Raw genomic sequence first — 22,689 nt, forward strand, 5'->3', positions numbered from 1 at the left:
CTGAATAGTTTTTAGAATTCAAAATTTTCTAAGGTTGTTTTTATTCTGTCTCAGACTTGTCATACAAACCAAAACACTAAATCTGATCTGTTTAATATATTTGGGAATGATTTTCTGAGCAGCACAGATATAGAAGCTGGGTTTAGGTTAAGAAAGAATAAAACTGCGAGATGTGTTTGCCCGTATATATTTATCTGCTACAGGTACCAACACCAAACATGTCAATTTTTTGTTTCAATTTCTTTTAAAAGTTTAAAAACACTTGGAAAATGTGAATACACAACTCAGACAAACAGCAGCAAACATAGTGGAACAGTGAAAGAGTGTATTAGAAATATATCAAAGAACTTTCTACATTTTTAGATATATTATATTCCAACCATATTAATGTCTTGACCAATATAATACTGTCTTGATCTGCTAAGGACTTGAATCATGCCAAACTGCCTATGGCATCTGTTGCTTACACTCTGCAGAAGGAAATAGTTTCTTACTCTCTGAAAACAATAGGTAATTATTCTCCCACTGATGAATGTCAAAACTACATACATTCCTGTGATCCATGAAAAATCAGTGGTCCCTCCCAGAAAGGGTCTGCATCTTTACCTCCACATTACATTAAAATTAATGGATCTATAGAAGTTCATTTCATACTTGTTTGTTTTTTTTTACCACAAAGCAAGTATAATTTTATAGAAATGGAATATTATCAGTAACTTCACTTCTGACCATGGAAATAAAGAAATTAGCTAAGTTACTCAAAAATCACAACCAGCTTTCAAAATTAAATTTGTTAAGAAAAATCTTTTTAATTAACCTGATTTTTTCCATGATTTATTTTGAAAATCATGAGGTCAGAAATCTCTTAACCCACTCCTCCTCAATGCCAACTTCCACTAAAACAGCCACCCTCAACAAAACAAAACTTCAGAGCCTCTTAGAAAATTATTTGACTCCAGAATGTGGGCTTTAAGAAAATGGCTGAACTGTGAGAAGACTGACTGATAGCGCAGGAGGCATCATCCATAGGAGAATCTGCAGAGAACGAGGTTATGCCATCTGTCTGCAGGCCATTATAGGGGTACTGGTATTGGCTGTTCCCAGAGAAGGCTGTGCATGTGTGTGTTTGCAGTTTTCTGCTTGCACACTATGTGAAAGATGAAATGGCAGCATCAGTCTCATACAAAGAATTGCTATTTGTAGTTTACTTCTGATGAGCCTCACTGAGAGGTGAAAGAGTCTAAAACTCTGTGATCTGGTAAGCCAGGACACTGGGCTTGAAAAGCAGAAGAGCGAAGAATTCATCTGGGATCACTTTAGAGGATGAACAAGAAAAGAACCAAGAAGCTAATGATCAGTCTGTAACAAGGGCAGACAATAAAGGAATTCTGAGGGCCTGGCTAAAAAATTAACAGGAAAAGCAGTATTACCATTTAAAATAAAAAGTGACTCTTAGTATTCAATGAAAAAACATAAATTAAAAAGCAGCGAAGAGACACTTACCCATTGACTAGCAAACTGGTTCATGCCACAGGAAACCAAAAGGAAAAATAAAGATGACAGGGTATAACAGGAAAATGATGAATGTCTCATTGAATTAGGAAAAGAAAAAAAAAGGACAATTACATTGAATACACTAACTTTAAAAGACCAGTCAATGAAATGAAGAGCACAGTACAGAAATGTAAAAAACAACTGAATAAAATGACCAAATAATGTGAATGTGAAGCTGCCTAAAGCAGACATACTTTTTCATTACCAAATTCTGAAGAATGTTTTTACTCTCTCTCCAAAACCAAGTCAAACAAATTACATCCGAATTACACTGATAATGCGTTAGCAGAGAAAGAACAGTTTCAATTTTATGCTGGTGGTCTTCCCAGTCTATATAATACACCTTTTTCTTTTCATGGGTTATTCCTGATGAGAGTAACAACATTGAAGGACAGTAGTCACTGAAACTGACACATCCTTCAAAAGCACATCAGTGCTGCACTGTGGAGTAGCTCCAGTCCTGGCATCAGACTACTGCCAAAATGGGCCCTGTCCTTGGAGATCAAATTAAAAAATCCCATCAAATTACCTGATTATTTCTTTCCTTTATTTTCAGGACATTCACAGGCATGAATGCTGGGTCTATGAGCCATTTAAAACCAAACCTTCCTCATTTAAAACCTGGCTGCAAAGGACAGTGGTTTGGCTCTATTTTGCTATTACAAAAGAGTCCCAAAGCAGGCTCTTTCTCTGTTGCAAACCAAGAGAAATTCCCAGAGGGGCTGTGAGTCAAGAAATCCTCTGAATGTTCAACAGACTTACAGGTCAGAGCAAATAAACTACAGAAGCACTCTGTGTCTTCTCTGGTGGAAGATAAGGGGTTGTGTCTTGCTTGATGACTTTAGAGAGCAATTGTGTGTTCAGTGCAAACAGAGCTATGTGGCGCATCTCAGTTAGTTTGAAATGAATCTACTGAAGACTATCTGCAGTGTGAGATATTTCAGATCAACTGAACCCAGGAATTAAACACACAAAATTCCACTTACCTCTTGACCTCCATCCAGTATGCAGAGTTTAGCGGTCTGTTTTTTAGCATCAACTAAGACGTTAAACATTGTACACAGAGAAGAAGGGATACGTAAGTCTGTTGATTTGTTTGTCTTTTGCAGTTTGAGTTCAAATGCAATTCTTGTTCTGTTTATTAAAATATAATTTGTAATATGAGTATCTGATAATTCTGAACAATTAGTGTACAAGTACATAAGTCTTATTACATGTTGGATAAACAATGTACATGCACATAAGAACATTTTAGAATTAAAATTCTGTAAGTGCAGGATATCCACCCATTCAATAAACAATTGTATTGATGGTCATCTCAACGTTCTTCAGAGTTTCAGTGAATTTAGTCAAACAATAGAAATATTATCTTCTTGCCTACTATACAACATTTTATTTCCATGTATGATGACTAAAACCAATTCAAACCAAAGAAAATACTCCACATTTTCCAGCTTTTCTACCCTAAAATGCGGTCTATCAATCAAATGCTAGCTTCTAAGAAATATAATAAACAAGTCTTCTGATTTTAATACAAAAAAGAATTTTAGTAAAGAAAATAAATTTATTATTAAGAAAATATTAGTATTTATATTAAACATGAAGACATATCCAGAGACACATAATACAACCCCCCTATTTTCTTCTCATGTCAGTGAAAATAAGGCACAATGTCACTAAAATAAATTGTAGCTCAGCATACATAAATATAAAAGTAATGTTTTATTTCCACTCTAATTTTTAAATGCGGGTACCAGAAAGTGACACAATATTTTTAGAAGATGTGAATAGAAGCATCCTATTTCCATATAAAAAATTCTTAAGATCTTTTTAACACCACAAGAAGAGTTAGAATAGAATAGTTTCGTAATTCTCTGAGTTGCTACTGTCTAATCTTTATTACCTGACATACAGTAAAACATATTTTGACCACACTAAAAAATAATTAGTGTTTTAAGATTAGCATGTTATGAATTAAGTCTAAAATATTAATACCTTTTCTGCATTGATACAATGATCATTGTGTGTTACTAATAAAACCTTCATTTCTTGCCACCAGAATCTTCATATTGTCTATGATACCAAACAGCAAAGGTATCAGGATTGGTATCACACACCAAAGAAGAACCCATATGGAATGTTTTTTGTAATGCCTCTGTGACAATAATTCTGTTCCCAGCTTTTAGTTGTGACCTGACAGTGAGCCATTTTTAGCCTAGTTTGTGTATACCATTAAATACACACAGTCAAATCTGTTTGATGCAAAGTTTTAGACAATGGCAATATGTGGCATTACATTTATTGCCTGTGTATTTATATCCATAATTGTCTTTCTCACTTTAATATGTAATAATATTAAAAAACACCCGAGTTTGAAAATATTAATTTGTCAACAATTATTTTAGGTAGTACTAATTACCTACAGCTTTGTATTACAGTCCTGTTGATAAGAGTCCCAGTGTAAAGATTTCTTTCTTTTTTTTTTGAGGCTCAGAATCAATATAATCCATATATTAGTAGAACTGTATCTCAGTGCTACTCTTTCTATGGTTTTCCAGGCTAAAATTACAGTGGTAGTTTTCCAGTTCTTTAAGATTTCACCATTTTTCTACGACTTGTAACAAAATTGTAGTTGACTGAACTTTCATGCCAAATTCTTTAGAACAGATGGATTGCCTAAATTCTAGTGTTGCAGATCTTTCTTTGTTAAAGATTTAACTTTCATTCCATTCTCCATATCATTCCCTTTTAATAATCAAACAAAAATTTTCTTTTAAATGTTTCTGCTTTGTTTTTCCATGATTTCATCACTATAGTTCTAGAAACAGGCTCATATACTAAGCCTGAGATTCTTCTTTTTCCTGCTGTGACAGAAAATGATGCAATACGATGTCACCAGTTCTCTGTTTCTTTAACCTTTCTTATCTGTATTGTATATTTTATGATTAAGACAATCGAATTGTCTAAAAATTTATTTTACCCCTTCTATTTTTTTTAAATCCACATTTTTCTGTGTCCAGATTAAACTTTCTTCATATGTGGGAACATGGCTTCTGAAGTACCTAACAGGAGATCCCTGTAAATTTTCTAGGCATAAAATTTTCTAACCTCAGTGATATTTACTGAAAGCTATGGTAGAGATCTTTTTAGATCATCTACTCTTAATTTAAAAGAATATCCCAATAACTGTAAGATACAGCTCAAGAAAACAGAACAATACATTTCCTGTAATTTCTGAAAGTTTAGCACTATAAAACTTAGTCTCAGCTGGATGACTACCAGACAGCCTTTCTTTGTTTAGTGTGTAAATGCAGAAATGTTTTATACTCTTTAGTTCATAATAGATTTCTCAAAGTAAGTACTCTAAAATTGAAAAATTAAGTAATATTAACTGAACATACAGAATAATGTACTAAGGAAGAAAGGAAATGTGCAAAAATAAAAAGGATTTCTTCTAGCAGAATTCTGAGATCTGTTAATATTTGCCACAAATATGGAATAGAAAAAAAATATTGGGTTTATTGACTTCCAAGGCTCTATTCACAGAACATGTAGAAATTCTCCTTGGTATTTCCTAGATGTTGCCAAATTGCTGATTGCCAGATGTTGGGAAATACGCATAAGTCATGATCTCTTTAGAGTTTCCCTGATTACTGTGACAAGTTTTTTTAATTGATAATTTCAACTGTACCTTTTAACGCAGGCTTCTATCATGTCAGTGGCCATGAGTTTAAGTCTCTGCTCTAAATGGTGGGCAAATTCTGGTTCTGGCCAGTGAAGATCAAAAACAAACATCTGCAGAGCATCCAGTTTCCAGAAAAGCTCTTCTGATGTAGCTGATCCATTGCTATAAGAAACAAAGCAAAACAAAGCCCCCAAGAAATAGAAGATAAATGTATCAATGCCTATCCAAGTTGCCAGAGTACTATCTAAGGTAATAAGATTTCTTTATCAGACCACCATCCTCCTTTGTTTCCCTGTATCTTTAAGCACCGTTGGTCTTATTTGAAAAATGTAAAAACAGTAATGGAAAACTTAAAATAATTCCTATTAAAGTAAAAAAAGATTGTCTCATCTGTTAGATGAGAAATATGGCAGGCTAGGGAGGTAGATGGGATGTTGGGAAACACAGAAAATGAACTAGATCAGATTTTAGATCAAGATAGGAAAAATAGAGGGTACTGAAATTGTTAAGTAAGGAAAACAGTGAAGACTTCACACATATGTTTTCTTGCCTTCATAACTCTGGTAGATGTTTACCAAAGAAATGAGGATGCTAGGAGTCATAATGTAAAAGAGATACCCAGACAAACAGTCCCTTGATAAATGTACATTCATTCTAACTGAAGGCATAACTTCAGATCCAGGTGGCAAAAAAGAGAACAGAAACTTGAAAGAAAGAAAGAAATTTGTGTACAAACAAAACCAGGACATTAATATGGCTCTATGTCATCTCAGATTGTCCATATAATTCTAAAATTCTTCTTCCACCTTGACTGATAAATTTAAAGTCAAATGTTTGTGATATAATGCAACAATTTAAGGCTAATTTTAGCAGTAACTACAGCTACACTTCCAGTGTCAATGCAGACTAATTACGTTTTCATGATGCATTGTACTGCATGCCTGGATTACCCTTTAAGATTACTGCATACTACACAGCATGGAATTCCAGTGTGCTAGTGACACAAGCAACCAAAACTCTGCCTGACAGTCTCAATTCAGATACAAGTAGTTTAAATACACCACTACTGCTATTTTGTTTCTTCTGCCTTAAGACAAAAGAACAGAATTACCAAAATGTTAAGTGACCCCAGCTCTCATGGAAGAAAACAGTGAGTGCTGAGTATGCTCCAGACAGAGCAGGGTCTGATTCAAAAACAAATGATAAAACCAGAAAGGACCTCTAATATCTGATCACCTAATCCACCCCTCAGACAGTAAGTAGCATCACCATTGGTTCCCATCAGGTTAGATGAGGCAATGGGCAGTGAAGCAAAACACAGCTCATGTTCATGGATCTAAGTGGCCGCAGTGCAGCAGGAACACTGCTTTGGTCTCACTACATCCACCACCTTCCAGACCCAAACGCCCACCCCCTTGCCCCGCTGCCTTAACGCTACGACTTCAGAGCCATCATTGCCTTATGCAATGTTGCCTTAGTTTTCAGTGGGGCTGCTGGGGCAGGTGAAGGGACAGCCAGCAAGGGCTGGGCAGCGGGTGACGAACTGGGAGCAGGTGCACTTGCCTAAGGAAAGGCTGGCTCTGAGCGACCAACTCTGGCTTTGCCTTTAAATGGCACAGGTTTTGATATCTTCGTGATGCACAGTAGGACATTGCACAGTTTCAGATAGTTTTCAGTTTAGGCTTTCTTGATATTATGGATATTTTCCCCACCTATTTTAAACAGTAATAGTTAATTTTACATTGTATCATGCTCCTGAAAGAAACAGGAAAAAGGCCCATGGCACTGCTAAGGTTACAACTTGTACAGGGACGCTATCTTGTTAAGGTTGAACCTGAACAGGGACCACTTCTGTACATCACTAAGTTTAATTAAGGAATAGAAAGAAAAACCAATTAAAACTGCTGGAAAATTTATAATTTTGTTAGACTGTTTCTTATGTTTATGATATGCAAATATCGAAGATATCGTTACATCTGGTGTGTGCAGTGGCAGAGAGTGCAGCTGTAGATGCATGTTCTAGACATTATGTGATTCAAAAGTTTGGAGATAACTGGGATAAAGGAACAAGACAACAATATAGGGACAGAAATGGGAACAATCTCAGTATTTATAATACAGTTGAAAAAAACATATATTATCTAGAAAACCAACCAACCAAAACTCAAGAAACAGAACTAATCCTTTTCATTGTCATACAATTTAACAGTTTTTTATTCTTTTACAGTTCTTTTATTTTTTTGCCTAATGGAATTTCAAAGGAAATTCTTTAGGACTCAGAAGGACTAATGTATTCATAAGAACATAAATGTATTCCTATGCATGTTTACTCCCTAATAGCCACTTAATTTAGTTTAATTAGACTACCAAATAAAGTTTTGCAATTACAATAAATGCAATAACAGATACAGGTTTATGGAAGACTAATTTTGAGAGAAACACTATTTCATTGATTCTCTTTTCATATCATTTTGAGCTCCAATTCTTCAATTTTTTATTCATCATTGTGCAATGACATTTGAATTGGACTAACGTGCTACACTAAAAAGATGGGGATGGAAAATAAATTGCTACAACAGAAACTGCTTGTTCCTCGTTCACACGTCCAGACACAAATGTCTAATTTGTTTGTTAAATGTTGCAGAAGAAGAGCTAAGCTCCTCCGGACACACAGAGTAATTCCTGCATTCAAATAAAACTTGAATTGATATCCATAATATCAGATTTTTTTATTTTTTTATTTTTTTTGTGAAAGGACAGGACACATTCTCAGCTATTGAAAAGTTTTTATTTGAATGTGTATGGTAAAGCCAATTCAGTCTAATGAATGGAATAATATTTCTCTACCAGGAAATTAAACTGATACTATTTAAGAACTATACTTACTAGTTATCTATTGTAGGGGTGACAGTGTGTGTATCTTTAAAGGAAAGCTGTCTGGAGTGCACCCTTAAAGAGCGCAGAGCTACCTGTAGAGTGTGTGGTGTCTTGTGACTAATAGAATGTTTCTATGTATGTGAGGTGAAATGATTAACCAATAATGTCATGACATGTTAGATATAAGAGGATATATAAGGTGTTGGTGTAACTAAACTCTCCTAGTTGTAAGTGTTCTGATGTCTGCTGTGCCTGAGCTCTTCTGACCATCGTCAATGCAACCCCCCTGACCCTACAGAGGGTGACCCCAATAATCTATGATTTTAAAATTAAGCACAAACTTCACTGTATTGCAGGTCAAAACATAAGTTTTCAGGAACTATCTAGTTCTCCAGCCTTACTAATTAGGTCACTGCAGCAAGAGAAAGTTACCAGTAATTAAAAGAGGCAAATATTATGCCCATTCTGTTAAGTTACCATTTTTTCTAATGGGAATTTAACTTTGCATTTGCTCACACTTTGATGGGGTGCACCAAGTATCTCCAGAGGTCCATTTTAACCTGAATTATTTTATGGCTTTATGCTTTACATCATACTGCACACAGCAAAAAATGATCCAAGACACAATGTTTCTCAAAGACCCTGCAGCATATCAAATCTAGGAGCTGCATACAGCCTTCTAAGTAATTCAGTTCCCACTAACAGCTGAGAGGCAGCTTACCACTAAGCTTACGAGGTGCCTACACAGTAGCACTTAGTTAAACAGTCCAATAATAATGCACACTGGTTGCAAGATACGCACACACACGACTCCAGAGTAGATGTAGTACAAATTTCTTGCCTTGGTATGAAACTGTATAGGGTGGTTTGGGATATTAGAATACAGAAGAAATATTGAATATCTAACAACATTATCAGTCAACCTCAAGACTCAAAAACAGCTGGCTTCAATTCTTCCAAAATTTACCAAGGGCAGCTTTTTTAAGGTTACTACAGAGATATTACCCATTAGTGTTTTGTGATGACTTTTACAAAACATAGCACCAGTTCTACATCCTTTGTGAGCTTGTGAGCTCCAGCTTTACATACCGTATGCTGCCTCAAGATTTATGTTCAAGGCTCAGAAGGTCAATGGTGAATTTCTTCAACAGAAAACAATTTTCAGAAATTGCAGTCAGTTGCACTTAGCCCCACATGTCTACTGTCCACCAGCAGATGAGGTGGATAGAAGGACCAGAACTTTTGCAAGTATCAGCTTGTGTAAAGTCCCTCAAAGATACTTAGGGATAGAGTTACCCAATGATTTCTCTTAGTTCAAGAGTGTTGCAACCTAAGGATCAAGCAACCAAAACATATTTCTTGAGTCTTCTTTCTTACTGCACATTAGTATTTTTAAATAGAAATATGCCCCACAATATACATTTGTCTCCCATAACACTCATTAGGAACTAGACATATTCAAAACTTATTCTACAAAAGTAGATCAGTCAGATTTCACTAGTCCATCAGTCCTATGGCTATACTTTTAAATACCTTAAAAATGCAGACCTTGGCCTCCTACCATTTTACTGAAGGTAAGCACTATGACAGAAATCTATGTGGCACTACAGATACAACCCCTCAAAACAGAGAGGAGACCTGAGTCCAGCATGCATAAACACACAGAGAGGTTCAGCATGGGAGCTCAGATATATTGGGAGCAGCTCCCTTCATATCACAATCAGGGCAATTGTGACTGCTCCAGCTGGTCCCTCTTGTCACTCGTTATAGCTGAGCCATAGCAGGAAGAATATAGGTGACACACTCCTTTGATGTTGCCTGGTGGGAGTCAAGACAGGACTACTCTCTCAAAAGCATTTATCTTATTCCGTGTTTTCCCAGCCTTGAGTTTTCCTGAAGCTGATGTTCTCGACTGACATGAGCTAGAAAAAGACAACCTCAGGTTGGATCTACAATATTTCTAGTCACTGAAACTATGCCATGTCTGCACTGAAAATAAAAATATATAAATTAAACCATAAACAATTAAAATCACCCACAAATCTAACTTAAAAGCCAGGTCCAGAAAGAGGCAGAGAAATTACATTTAAAATATGAAGAGCAATTTAAAGCAGTACATTTGAATTAATGAATAAGTAAGGAAAACCCCCCTCATTCTGGCTGATTAGAAGCTTTTACAGAATATTCAAACATTTTTGCTCTTTAAGGTTATCTTTAGCCAAATGGAATAGTAATCCACACTGCTTTCCATGTCTAGCCAAAGTGCCCTATGAGTCGTCCTCTCCTGAGACCAATCAAGAAAAACAGACTAGTACTCATAAAAACGTCCCCTTTTCATCTCACTTTCCAATGCCCCCAAAAAACAACTGAAATGGAGTTGATCTTTCTAAATGCTGTTACAAGCAGTATGTATTTACTGCTACAAAACATGTGATGAAGGGGGAAAAAAGGAACAGTTAATTAAAAAATACAAAAAATCTCTGCCAGTGATGTTCAAAAGAATTGTAGCAACTTTGAAATGAAAGTGGCGAAAATCCATTTTCATCCATAAAGCACACAAAGGGATGCCTAACTGTGAATATATTTTCACTTTCTCTTTGCAAAGTTCTTAGATAGGCACCTAACAACTCTATTGAACATGAAGGTACTTAAACATGAACTCAGGAGCATGAACATGAATATTAGTAAAGTTTGAAGAATATTAAATCTCTTCCTATTACAGACAAAACAGACACAGGACTTCAACAAACTTTTAACTATAACACAGATGGCTCACAAACTGCTTTTTTTCATTCTTTTGACTGTAGATTCTTAATTGTGTAATTCAAATTTATAATGATTAATTGGGCAAAATCATCATTTTCAAAGAGAAAGAGGGAAGTCTAACAGAACTTTGTGATATACATAGTCATCTTCTCACCAAAGCATCAGCTTTATGGCCAAGAGGAGGGAGAACAGTGAACTGGGAAAGAAAGACCCAGGGGAGTCAGTGGAGAGAAGGAGTAACCTGTGATGACTGACAAAGCAGGGCCTGAGCTCCTGAATTTAGATGCCTCTGCTGGCTATAAATACAATACAATGTGCCACTCTAGTCCATTTCAGCTGGGTTTCCATCACATTCAAAGGGAAAACTGTAGGGAAACACTGCATTTTACTTAACAGGTAGTGGAGCATAGGTACTGGGTTACACCCCATTGAAGAATTTAATCACCAGGAGGAAGTTTTGTTCTTCCGGAAAAAGATGGGAAGTGTGGGGAGAGGCAGTGAAAAAAAAGGCAGTGGGGAGAAATAAAATTCTTTTCCTTCCTTTCACATAACAGTGAAAGTAAAATACTTCTGCTGGAAGATGAGACATCATTAGTATCAGGAAAAAGGAAAGTCCTTAGCATGGGAGGAGGAACAACTGACTTGCAGTGATTCTGCTTTTTGATTTGATCCAAATACATGGCCATTCTGACAAGTTACTTGGCTCTTCAGTAGGATGCAGGTAGGCTGATTCTTAAAATGCTGCCTGAATACCAGAGTATTACAAAGGTAACTTAATGCTACATTCAATCAAGACTGTCAATTCATACACATTTTGTGAAATATAACCTCAAAGCTCTATGTTTATGGAAAAAGAACATGAAGAAGTACCTACATCAGAGTCAGCATGTTGGCAGAGCTCTTCTTGAATGTTGTGTGGGGTGGCTGAAAGGAGACAATGACCTTATAAAGGCCACCCTGCAGTGTGGAGTGGGGACACTGCTCATCCCCACTTCCCTTGAAAAGTAGAATGACAGGTACTGCTGGCAAGTGGCTGCAGCACATGCCAACCTCACTGTTCACCAAATGATATGAAAACACTGATCAGTTTAGGACTTTATGCACATTTTGTCATACCAACCATGAAACCAAATACCAGAAGATGTGCAAGGAGGTTGAGCCCATGGCTGAATTTTACTGTACTTGCACATATTTTGAAAACACAGTCTAGGAATTTATTGCTGCACCAGACTCTTCATTTAGGAATGATCTGCCACTACAATCCTCCAACCAGAGTCTGCATTTATTAACTATAAATTGAATATTCAAAATACATTAATTTGAATCAACTCTTCACTCTGAAAGCTACTTTTTTTTTAAAGTGACCCGTGAAAATATGGGGATAACAGAAAGGAATTTGAGTTGCAGAAGACCAGTTAGTTTGTACTTTAAGCTGAAATAACTTGAATAGCAGGAGAAACCTAGCATTACTAGAGTAAACATAAAATGTATCAAAGCAAAGGATTAAGAGGAATGTTGTCAATTTTAAGGGGAATCAACAGCAGAACAACTATTATGATATTCCTTTTGTACAAGGAGTCACATGGAAAAGATGAGGCATAATGGGTTTGAGTTACTTCAGGGGAGATTCTGATTGGAAAAAGGAAAATTTTTTACAATGATGACAGTCTTCCCCAGGGGAAATGGTAGATTCCCCAACACTGGATAATTTTAAGATTCAGCTGGACAGGGTGCTGGGCTACCATAGACAGCGCTCTTGTCAGGAAAGGTTGGACAAGATGATCTTTGAGGTCCCTTTCAACATGGTATTCTGTGATTCCATGACCTTGTGGAAAAATAGATCCAGTGCTTGTTAGGAGTGTTTAAGTCTGTCATAAAACTTAAGACAATACTTGGCTTGAAATCATATTATCAAGCTTTGTGTCTAGAATGTGTGTTTTTTGAAGTCTTTTACATTCCTTTTTTCCTAATACACCTTTTGCTAAAGTAAGGTTCTTCCTAAACCTTTCTCTAACATATACAAATGTGTCCTCACACATAAATCTGACCTGTAGCTATGGCAATATTCCCACAGAACAGGGTACGTATACTCTATGCATACTCCTTTCTTTTTTTTTTTTTTCAGAGAAGAGCACTGAAGTATTGAGGAGAAATCAGAAAGAAATTTGCTTTTTATTTCTAGTTTTTTTCCAAACAGACAAAGAAATGGATGTACTTCTACTCTGGGTACTTATTAACATTTTAATGTTTTCCTGTGACATGGATAGTTGATCTAACAGCAATATTTGCAATCAGTGATTTTCTAAACCAATATATAATGAGTTAATCAAACTCATGCAAAAATATAATGGTCAGCCTCACTTCACAAAACCACAATCTAAAATTAATTATCCAAAAGGTTCCCCACTGCTTATTAATTCAGAAGAGGCATTAGGTTGTTTAGAGTATTAAACATCATTCATACTATGACAGACCTTTGCCAAACTGATTTTGTAAGCTACCAGGTTTAAAACTGCTACATTTGAATGCACTAGAAAGCGCGACTCACTAACAGTCCATGCTGGGCTCACTCCCAAGAAACAATAATTTCCAACTAAGAGATGATAAACACCATGCAATCCAAGTACAGCTGCACAGAACACTAGCAAGGCCATGCAGAGCTGACATACAGTCAGAAGGTTATTGAAGAATACACACGTGGATTCATACAAAGAAGTCATCCAGGTTGGTGTAGTAAAGCTAGGCATTTGTGGAAGATTAAGAGGCAAACTTGGAACTTTTGGAAGAGCTACATTAGGAAGACTGTTGGTGATGCTCCTGTGAAGAAATAAACAATGTAGGAATACAATAAAAAATAGAATATTTAGAGGACAATGAGGGAGAATCCCTTATTGGACAGAAAACTATAGGCAGATGTTCGTTCAGATTTTACAAAAAGCACTTACTTGACAGGTTGCCATGACTCTTGCTCAAGACCTCTGTGAATGGACTGGGCAATCGATGATTCCATGAGATCAATGTAGCGGACGACCATGGGAACAAAAATTTCTTGCAAGTGCTTGTGAAACTTTCCATTGCACAGAAATGCTTTAAAAACAAACAAAGCACAAATACCTTCCCTGCTTTATTTTGTTATAGGAAAAGGTATATCTTAAAACGTTTTAGTACACAAAAGCTAAGAATAAGATCCAGCTTGGGTAGGAAATACAGTTCAGAAAAGGTAAATTAAGTGTTTCATGAAGATAGTGCACTACATTTCAAAATGTCAGTGTAATGAAAACTAGATACATACTGAAGTCCTTTATTGAACAAGAACATTTTTGCATCATCTCAAAACTAATACACTTTGCTGAATCTAAGCATTATCAATTTTGTTCATTGCTTACTCACCAAGAAAGAACAAAAAAACTGCCCAAACAAAAAACATAGTATTTGAACGTCATTCACAAGCAGTAGAATATTACCAGCTTCACAGATGGGATTTACTTCATGAAAAACTGTGTACACAATGTAAATTGAAGATGCTTAAAACATGAAAATTAATTTGCCACCACCACTCCTTGTCCTTGTATCTCCTGAAATGTTATTTTAGCAAATCCGAAGTAGTAGAACACTAATTTCCTGTCCCACCAAGGGAATATATCAGTTTCATGTTTTGAATGCATCTATGTTTCACTCATTACTCCAGCACTGTTATCAGGACCTAAAAGAATATTCCCACGTGCATATGGAAATCATACAGGCTAAGCCACAGAGAGAAATTTTCATGACTTTGCTAACTCTTCATTCACCCCTATTCTGTTGTTTTAAATTCTTTTGTGGGTTTCTCCTCCCACCTATTCCTGCATCCAAGCTTCTTGTTTGACTGGACCAAACCCACATTTTGAGGAGGTTTACTCCTCTTCCTAAGAAGAAAAGCCTGAATCACAGGGCTCAAACCCTTGAAAACCGCCTCATAAAATTACAGTCGTTCTTGTTTGACTACCAATAGAACTCTATGTGTAACATATCAAAATGAATGATGTACAGCCCAAACTGAACATGGGAGAGATGGAGACTATGAGGAAAACGTGCCATTCAAGTTTCAGTTCCCTACTGCTACTTGTATTGCAAGGAAGTGCCTTTGTTGCTGAATGTCTAGATACTAATGTTGTTTCTTTTTCTTGAACAAAATGATCTGAAAGCAAGATCTATTTTCTTGAAAAAATCCTTGCAGAGTGATAGGAAATTATGTATCATTCAGTTTACCTAAGGAAGCAGTATTATGTGATCGGTTCTCCATGGCTTTGTATAACTGCCCCTCTTGATAAGAATTTTGAAACTTTTAGCTAATTTCAACCATATTAGACACAGGGGCGGAGATATCAGATATCTGAAGTTTCATGAAAACAGGCAGCAGACAGAGATTATTAAAGTTTCCACTGAGCAAAAGGCAGTGGCATAGGATCATCTCTTTATTAAACACTAGAGAATCCACCCTAGAGAGCACTCATGAGTCCATTACAAACATGATCCATTATTTACATTGCTCTAGAACTTCTTGTTAACTAGCTAGATCTGGCTTAATTATTTGCGTATCAGAATTCAAAACAGTGCTATTTTTCTTTATTTATAATTATTTTATGTGTCTTAAAACTGAAGCATCTGAGACCAGCAATAAAAGCTCCTGAGGAGGATTTGGATATTAAGACAAACGTTTCACAGTAAACAGCTGATGAACATTGCTTTTGAAAAGCAACAGGCAGATGGGATCAATTTGCATACTAGGCTGAATTTTGAAGGCAACTTTGAACTTAAAAATAGCAACAAGAATACAACTGTGTCACAATTAAGACAACCTTGCTGCTTTACAACGAGCCAGTGCAGGACTGTAATTAGTCAGGCAATCACAGTTACTTCAGGGGCTAAGCTTGTAGTTTAGTGTTTTCTGAGCACACGACAGAAACGCTCTGCTACAAGCTCAGCTCTGGGAATTACAGTAATGAAGCCTCATGGGTAGGAGGGTGACTCTTTGTTATTCCAAAGACAGAAGGAAATTTAAAGAAGTCACAGGCACAAAAAGTTGATCAACTTACAAAGCTGAATAATTTTCTTAACAGCATGACACCAGTCTTCGCAGGGAAGTGAAACTTTCCAAGGTGATGTCAAGACTTGGTGCCACTGCACCTTCACAGAGATCCCTTTGTACGTGGGTACTCTTATAAGAGCACTGTCTCAGATCACCAACTCTGTGAGCATTCTTATTTCCTGTAGTTCAGGACATGACAGCTTTAATTTGGCCATCTGGAGATCTCCATCAAGGATTAATGTAGGGTAGGGAAAGAACTCATAGCACACAGGCAAGCTGAGTATCATCATCAGACTCATGGCACTCTACCCTATGACTAGAATTGATCTTGCCAAAAGGCACCACCTGTGCATCAAAGCAGGTAAGGAAACGAGATCCTTGAGGAAACGCCACACTTCAAATCCCCCAGCTGCCGCTTTTCTTCAAAGCTGTGTAGTTTATTTCTCCATTGTCTTCTCTATACAGACACCCCGCACGCTTTTCATATGAGCCACCTTATATTCACACAAGCAACAATAAAATGAAAGCCTATGCCAGAGCAAGATAATGCATAGGCAATATTAAAGGGAAACACATTACAAGAACAGAAACAGACCCCAAAGGAGAAATTCTTGAAATACTGAAGATTAAAATAATTAAATTTTTATATATTATGTAGCTGCAATACATTAAAATATGACAAGAAAATAACAGAGGTGAAAACTACAGTCTAATTATGCAGCACTGGAAGGAGGTGTGACCTCTAATAGCAGGAAAAGAAGATACTGTGCTTGCGTACAACAGAAGTTGTGGGGCATTTTTTGCTTTTACTTACACAAGCACATTTTAGGAGTTATCCTGGAGTCAGCACGTTATGCTGTCCTCAAGAGCTTCTGCAGAATCCAAGGAAAGGCAGAATGACACAGGTTAACACGAGCCTCTTTTCCACTGACAAAATTAGCACTTTGGCAGACAGTCTATAATTATCCTGTTCTCCATAGGATTCTCAGGAAAGCACCACTTAGATTTTCTGGTATATTTTTAAATCAAAAATAAGAGTAAATTTCAAGAAGGAAATATCCTTGAGGGTCCAGAGTACATTACCAAGTAAAACTCAACAAATATGTGAAAAGGAAGTTTATATGTCCATTCATTTGCTATTTATATAGGAAATTTCCTATTCTGCCTCCAGAGAGAACTTCTTAATCAGCTATTTAAATTGTAGTGAACATTGCAAGTGTCTCAGGTTATATAGAAATTATTTTGTAGTTTTACATGTAAGATGTACTTGAAAAATGAATTTTAGAGGTGTACTTTGTGGAAGCAAGTTGAAAATTTATTTTATCTTTACGCAACAGACTGACATTGCACAGTATATCTTTGCCTAGAACTCCCATTCAGTAAAAAAAAGGTTATGGAATATACTGATAAGGAATAATGCAGCTTGAGTTAGCTTTCAGTAATCAAGATGTGTAGCTCTTATCTGAAGGCAGGCTATGATTTCAACGTAGCTCTGAACATGACTGAGCAAAAATCGTACATCCCTGATCTAAGAAAAGATTCCCACTATAATTAACAAGTAGTGTGAAGTTTGAGGAGAGGTATTGGTGTAGGTATAAAGTTTGCCCTGATTACATTAAATCCAAGCTGTTTTCTAATTTATTATTCATCTTTGCAGTGAATGCCATTTTTAAATCACCTTTTGTAGTTAGCTTTCATGAGAAAAGCTGAAATATTTTATAGGATGAGAAGATCATACTCTTCCCTCCTTTTTTAAAAGCAGTTCTTCAGTTAAACTCAACAGGAATGCAATCACTGATGAACTTTGCCTTGTGGAATAAGGTCAGGAAAAAAATGGAGAATCTTAAGGTGACACAAAATTGAGTCCTTCATAATAGAAATGAGAAGCTTCAGTTAGGACTTGCCTATCCTCCCCTCTCTTACTTCATGAAAAGTTATTTGTTGTATTGGAAAATACATTTTTTCTCATTGTTAGATGAGTATCAGCTTTGAAGTACTTGCCCGGAATCTTGTACAGTATTTAGTACACTATGTCAAATAGCACATTCACTATTACTTGACTAGCCAAGATTATGCATTTTCATTATCTCACAGTCTTTCTAGTATTATATTTTAGTGACATAGTTATAAAAATAGTCTTACATGTAAGTTTCTTTTAATGCTGTAAATGTAAGATTGATTCTTTATTGTTAGGAGTTCTCTCATATCAGGTTTATGTGAAAACTGATTCTTGTACTGAAGATTTAGAGCTCATTTAAAGCTCTTGAGATAGAAAAACATGCAGGCGTCAGTCCTCCAAATTTCACTGAAGATTAACCTAATATGCAATATGGTGACCTAACAGTTCTTCATTTGAAAGAAATCTGAAAAGTAATCTCTGACATAGCCAGAGAGTGAGAATAACCCAGTGGGATTTCCACCTCTTCATTTCCTAATGAGTTTTTTGATAATGAGAGGTGACTTTGCCAGTCACTGTGGGCTCTATTATGGCTAATTTGCTCCACTTCACTCTCCTTGTTAATTATTAACACTAGCCTTTTTATCCTCATGAGACCACATTCCAGTTTTTCCCTTTTTATTTTTTTTTCTAAATATATCTTTATAGAAATGATAGTTTTCAGGAAAGGATTTTCACTTAAGAATAGTGCCAGAATTATTTATTTTACTTTGGAAGAGTGTAGAATTGATTATGTAAGCATGGGAAGCACTTTCTAATAGCTTTACTGCAGTTACAAAGTGAAAACGCTGCTAATTAATGAGTAAGCACTGAGGTATGTTCCACTTGGGAATCAGTTCTTGGTAGAACGGCCACTTGCCACTTGCTATCAGATCCACCGAATAAAAGGTGACTAATTTCTGTTGTTGTTTTCCAGTAGTTCTGGAGAAAAAAAACCTGTATAATTTTACAGATGGCTTTCACTTGCCAGAAACTGTCATTTACTATATGTATTACCATTAAGGAATTATTGAAATTGGTAAATAGGTGTGATATTTCATATAACATGGTTTTCATATCCATCAGTTAAAGTTCTACAATGTTTATAATTTCTTTAACACAAAAGTTTTTATAGAATGTCTTTCATAAGGCTATTCTAATAATTTAGCATTATTATCCTATCAATCTTGTAAGGAAAGAAAAATCAGTAGCCTATCAGCAACTGCTTTGCATGTGAGGACAGCCCTTCTTTGTTTCTAACGCTTCTCTCAGGTTGGAACCAATGCTCAAAGAATACAAGTGACACAATAATTTAGTCAAAACTAGTGACACAAATCCTTCTTGCAAGAATACTGTAAAATACCTAAAGTTTTCAGAAACCAAATAATTGCTTTAAGTGCATGCAACATTACAACTAGAGTTACTTATTTTCCTAAACTGAAAATATAAGATGGTAGGAAAGATACTTGAACATAGGCTTCAGATTTTATTCTGTATTTTAGATGATCAGATGCCCACTTAGTGTAGCGTACAATCCATCTTACAGGAGTCTAACTCTTCTGAGATCTGCACTAAGATTGAGCAATTCCTACACCCTTCTCAGCAGCCTTCTAATTTGAGCTTAAATGACACCATCATGGCAATTTTAGTAAGTTTCTTAAGATTTAGTTGGTTCAACAAAGGATCCAAATGGAACATTTGCTGTATTTTAATCCATTCATTCTAAGTCTACAATACCTTTATAGATGTAACTAGTCTGAAAGTAGTTTACATGAAGGCTTAGAAGGAAATGTAGCCTACAATTTTATTTAAGCAGTATAGATTAGATGTCAAGTCTCAATACATCTCATACTACTCATACATAATTGATTCAAAATTGAGAAATTTGTGAATACGAAATGGTTAAAGAATTACCAGGATAAGGACTGAAATGGTGCAAGAGAAAAACTGTTAAACTTACAAGAAATGGAGCATCAGGATACGTATCATATAAATAGACACTGTCACTTTTATTTTGAACATTATACTATTTAGAAATAAATTTCTAAAGTGGGAGCATAATAAAAATCTAACACATAGAACATGTAAAAAAATTTGGATCTTACTGTCATTTCTGAGGGCATTATTCAGCAGCTGGAAAAGTGGGAAGCTGTCCCAGGAGTCCTGAGGCTGTGCCTCAAGTGCTGAATCCATATCAACAGAATAAAGAGACAAAAACTTCTCTGCATGCTCAGCCAACAGTTCTGGCCACCAAGCAAATGCCTGCAAACAAGACAAAATAGAATTACTAAACACAAGTCAAAGCAAAGAGATGTGCTGTATCTATGGCAAAATACATCTGCGTATGCCACGGTACGTCCTACCTCATTTGGAGAGGAAGAATGGGCAAAGTGAAAAATGTGAAATCAAACAGGTTATGCTGGGAAAGGTGACATAAACACAATGAATATGTAACATCAAAAAAATAAAAAAGGAGTATAAATACCTGCAACTCTTTGGCAGAGAACAAAGAAAAGCATGAAGGCCTCACTCTTGAAAAAATTACTGGGCATGCTTCTTTTGTTCTCATTTAATTCTAAAGCTGGTAGTAATCAGAGGAATTAATTTTTAAAATAAATTTTTATGAATACATTTTGCATTCACTTTGTAATCAGAAAAAATGGTTTTAGTGTCAAATTTTACTCCTTGAAGTCTAAGGAATATTTTAATAGCAACACAGTGCTTTTTAATTTCTATTTTTGACTAAAAGGTGTTGGCTTCTCTGAGGAAGCCATCCAGTTTTCCTTCTGCAAATGCTATAAATACATCTTGAGAAGTTTACTGATGTCTATATTTACTTTCAGTAACTTATCATATTGGAATACACAGTTTTTCTGGGAAAAAATTATATTATGAGGTAATTCTAGCTTTAAAGAAGAGAAGAAATCCATGAAAAATAGTGTCAGCAAGTAAAGCCAGCTCCACATTAAAGATACATAGTGATTGCACCTTTTTACTGTCACATAAATCTAGGCTTTCGAAGGTCAGTATAGAAGCTGGGCATTGGATCAGGGGGAGTTGCATGATCTTGGGACTTAAAAGTGACATGAGAGTATGAAATAGGATAAATATCAAATACTGCTCAGTGTTTTGCTCAGGGTTTATAAAAATGTCTTATATTGAGAAATACAGTAAATAGGAAAATGTAATTGCTTTCAAACTTATGCCACTAATTTTGAGTATTTTTGTGTTCCCAGTGTGGAACAAATGTAGCTTGATCTACAAAAATGCGGAGTCCCCACAACTTCAAATGAAGACACAGAAATTCTCACTTGAGCTTCTGAATTGTAGGTTGTAGGTAATGTAGAATTATGTACTCAGGTCTGAAAGGCATCAAATAAAAGACAACTTTTGTAAAGGGGTCTACAAGTATGTTTTTGCATCCTGGACTTTCTGACATGGGACAAATGGAGAAATGATGAATTGTATGAGGTTTTAAAGAAATGCTGAGCATCCTCTGCTATTACTGATAAGTACTTTGTGTGTCGCAGTGTCAGTATTGAAGGATGACAACTGGCACCATAGAGAGAAGCACAGATGAAGTTTCAAAGAAACCTTCACAGGAGTTTGAAGTGGAGTCTTTTTTGTCCAACTGGAAGACATTTCTTACTACTAAATCCTATTTAAATGTGACTTCATTAAAGGAAAGTCTCCTTACCCTAGAAAATAACTAAATGCCAAAAAACCCAATGCAGAACATGTATATGGGCATTGGCAGGTGCTCCCTCTGGACAAGAAAAACTCTTTACAAAAAACACTGCCAACTTTTCAAAGCAAAACCAAAGCTAGAAAATGAGCACATTTTCTCTCCATTTTCTTCCCCTTTGAAAATAACATTCTGAACCTAGACAGAAATTTTTCCGATGCTCTCCAAAACTACCCATCATTACTTAGGCAGCAAGGAAGAAGAATAGAAAAAAAATGTTCCAGCACAGTCGTTATGGATAATATGAAAACAGGCTAAAAGCAATTTGTAATTGGTGACACACGTTCTAGGAGAACAAAAACACTGATTGGATTAAAGGAAGAATGGAGTTCTTGCATTCTAGAAAGAGACACAAATGTGGCTATACAACAGCAGAAGTAGTCAAAACAGTTTATGCTACACGTTCAGTGCACAGTTCCATGCTATAAGCAGTGAAAAAGAATGCTTAGTTCATCAGGAATCACATACCTCTCTTCCCTTTGGGAATCCCCGAAATTTGTAAATGTTATGAATTAAAAAAAGAAAAAAATCTAGTATTAAAAATGTGATACACTATTTTACAGATTCCTCAACTGTACTATAAGTGAAAATTTATTTAATATTATGATGTGAAGTTACCATACTTAAAATTCAATTTTTAGTAAGGAATGTATAATTCTGTCATCTTTTTTGCACATATATTTTAATATTGAAATTCTGTATGCTCTATAAATTTAAGTGAAATTGAACATTTATTACATGAATGAAGGAAGGGGAAAACAGTCTTAAAATTATCTTCATTCTTTTCAAGTTATCTTAGATTAGATTGAAAACTTTTGCTGAATAGAGTTTTCTGAGGGCATATGCAATACATTTACACTTCTGAGAAACACCACATCTCTGACTGTAAATAAGTAGCATAGAAAGCAATTTTTGAATAGAGATATTTAATAATGCATGTATGATTTGATCTCGTTTTTTTCTATATTCTTTTCCACAGAAGTCTTATATTCTTACAGTAATTCAGGTCCTCAAAAGACAAGGACTATAATACGTACATTTTATTAAGTAATCATTAG

At 35.6% G+C, this 22,689-nt stretch overlaps 1 protein-coding gene across 10 annotated transcripts in view; it reads right to left on the minus strand.

The window, feature by feature from the left end:
• The window catches only part of CADPS2 (calcium dependent secretion activator 2), a 298,773-nt gene that overhangs the window by 36,916 nt on the left and 239,168 nt on the right, over positions 1–22,689 (minus strand). For 3 of the 10 annotated variants that reach the window (XM_071552497.1, XM_071552495.1, XM_071552504.1), the window contains 6 exons: positions 19,992–20,148; positions 13,828–13,969; positions 13,580–13,699; positions 5,246–5,401; positions 2,541–2,688; positions 1,504–1,518 (listed from right to left, as the gene is read on the minus strand). In XM_071552497.1, the coding sequence (XP_071408598.1) occupies positions 1,504–1,518; positions 2,541–2,688; positions 5,246–5,401; positions 13,580–13,699; positions 13,828–13,969; positions 19,992–20,148 (738 nt within the window). Of the gene's footprint in view, positions 1–1,503; positions 1,589–2,540; positions 2,689–5,245; positions 5,402–13,579; positions 13,700–13,827; positions 13,970–19,991; positions 20,149–22,689 lie in introns of all 10 variants that reach the window. The other 7 variants (XM_071552500.1, XM_071552498.1, XM_071552505.1 and 4 more) reach the window with 4 other exon arrangements.

This window comes from Pithys albifrons, chromosome 3 (assembly GCF_047495875.1).
Source record: "Pithys albifrons albifrons isolate INPA30051 chromosome 3, PitAlb_v1, whole genome shotgun sequence".
In the NCBI taxonomy this organism is placed as follows: Eukaryota; Metazoa; Chordata; class Aves; order Passeriformes; family Thamnophilidae; genus Pithys; species Pithys albifrons.